Genomic DNA, 1037 nt, shown 5'->3' with positions numbered 1-1037 from the left:
GCCTCCCAGGGCCGGCGGTGGGCGGGATCCCGGCCCGCATAAGCATTCCGAAAGGGGCCTTGCTGCGTGCAGTCCCGGACCGGGCGGAGAGGCGGACAAGACGCAGCAGCGCCAGCAGCAGCAGCAGCTTTTGGCAGCTTTCCTCCGAGGTGCGTGGAGGGGCTTTTCTTCCCATTTCCCACCCACTTCCCCCAACTCCTGGTCGCGTGCATGGAAGGGGCTTTTCCCACGGGAAGGGAAATAGCTGGCATGCCTGGCTTTGCTGCAGAAGCAGCAGCAGCTGCGCCCAGAGGAACTAACTTCCCCATAAAGTATGTCGTACTTTTTATTTTATTTTATTTTAAGCATTGGGGTTTTTTTATTTCTAAAACAAAGCACACAATCCCCCACAAGTGTGCTTTTAACAAACAGCCCTCCATTGTGGCTACTTTGCTGGGCTCCCCTCTTCGCTACCCCACCACCAACAAAGGCATGCTGCGTGGATAAGTCCCCTTTCGCCCTCTTTCTGGGGAATCCCTTTCCACCAGGCACTTTCTCTTCCCTTTCTTTTACGCTGCTGAAGAGTGCGATGGACTTGGCATAGCGCTCTGTCCCTCTCCCCTCTCCCCCCCCCCCAAATAAAATTGATTTTTTTTAAAAAAAAAAAAGTTCCTGAAAATATCTGTCTAGTAGCAACTCGCCCAGGACAGCCCAATCTTGTCAAAAATTCTTGCACAGTTCCGCCCATGTCTGTGCCCCAAGGGAAAAACGGGTTTGGGGCTGACGTGGATGTGGGTCTTCCCCCCCCCCCCCTTCACCCTCAAGATTGCCTCCTAAGCCTCTTCAGCCATTGAGCTTCAGAGGCTGTTCATTTTGCGGTATAATGAGTGGAGTGAGTTTCTGTAATCAGTAGCATATACTGAGAGTAGTATATGAGAGAAACCTGATTCCTTCCTTCCTTCTAGAATCTCCATCTCTGGCTGTTACTCATTGAGCAGATGATAGTTATCCAAGTTTGCATGTGGTGCTTCTTATCCGGATATCTGTATTCATGCAAG

The 1037-nt window shown here is 51.2% G+C and overlaps 1 protein-coding gene across 10 annotated transcripts in view; it reads left to right on the top strand.

The window, feature by feature from the left end:
- The first annotated feature begins 44 nt into the window (after positions 1–44).
- The window catches only part of P4HA1 (prolyl 4-hydroxylase subunit alpha 1), a 28709-nt gene continuing 27716 nt past the window's right edge, over positions 45–1037 (top strand). For 6 of the 10 annotated variants that reach the window (XR_015950178.1, XR_015950179.1, XM_035137794.3 and 3 more), the window contains exon 1: positions 45–311. Coding sequence is in view for 4 of the 10 variants with exons in the window: in XM_035137794.3 (XP_034993685.3) it covers positions 211–311 (101 nt within the window). In the remaining 6 variants the exon portion in view is untranslated. The remainder of the gene's footprint in view (positions 312–1037) is intronic. The other 4 variants (XM_088670267.1, XM_088670265.1, XM_088670266.1 and 1 more) reach the window with 1 other exon arrangement.

This window comes from Zootoca vivipara, chromosome 5, assembly GCF_965207765.1.
Source record: "Zootoca vivipara chromosome 5, rZooViv2.hap1.1, whole genome shotgun sequence".
Lineage (NCBI taxonomy): Eukaryota > Metazoa > Chordata > Lepidosauria > Squamata > Lacertidae > Zootoca > Zootoca vivipara.
The sequence above is the reverse complement of the archived record's forward strand: the minus strand, read 5'-3'. Positions and strand labels throughout refer to the sequence as shown.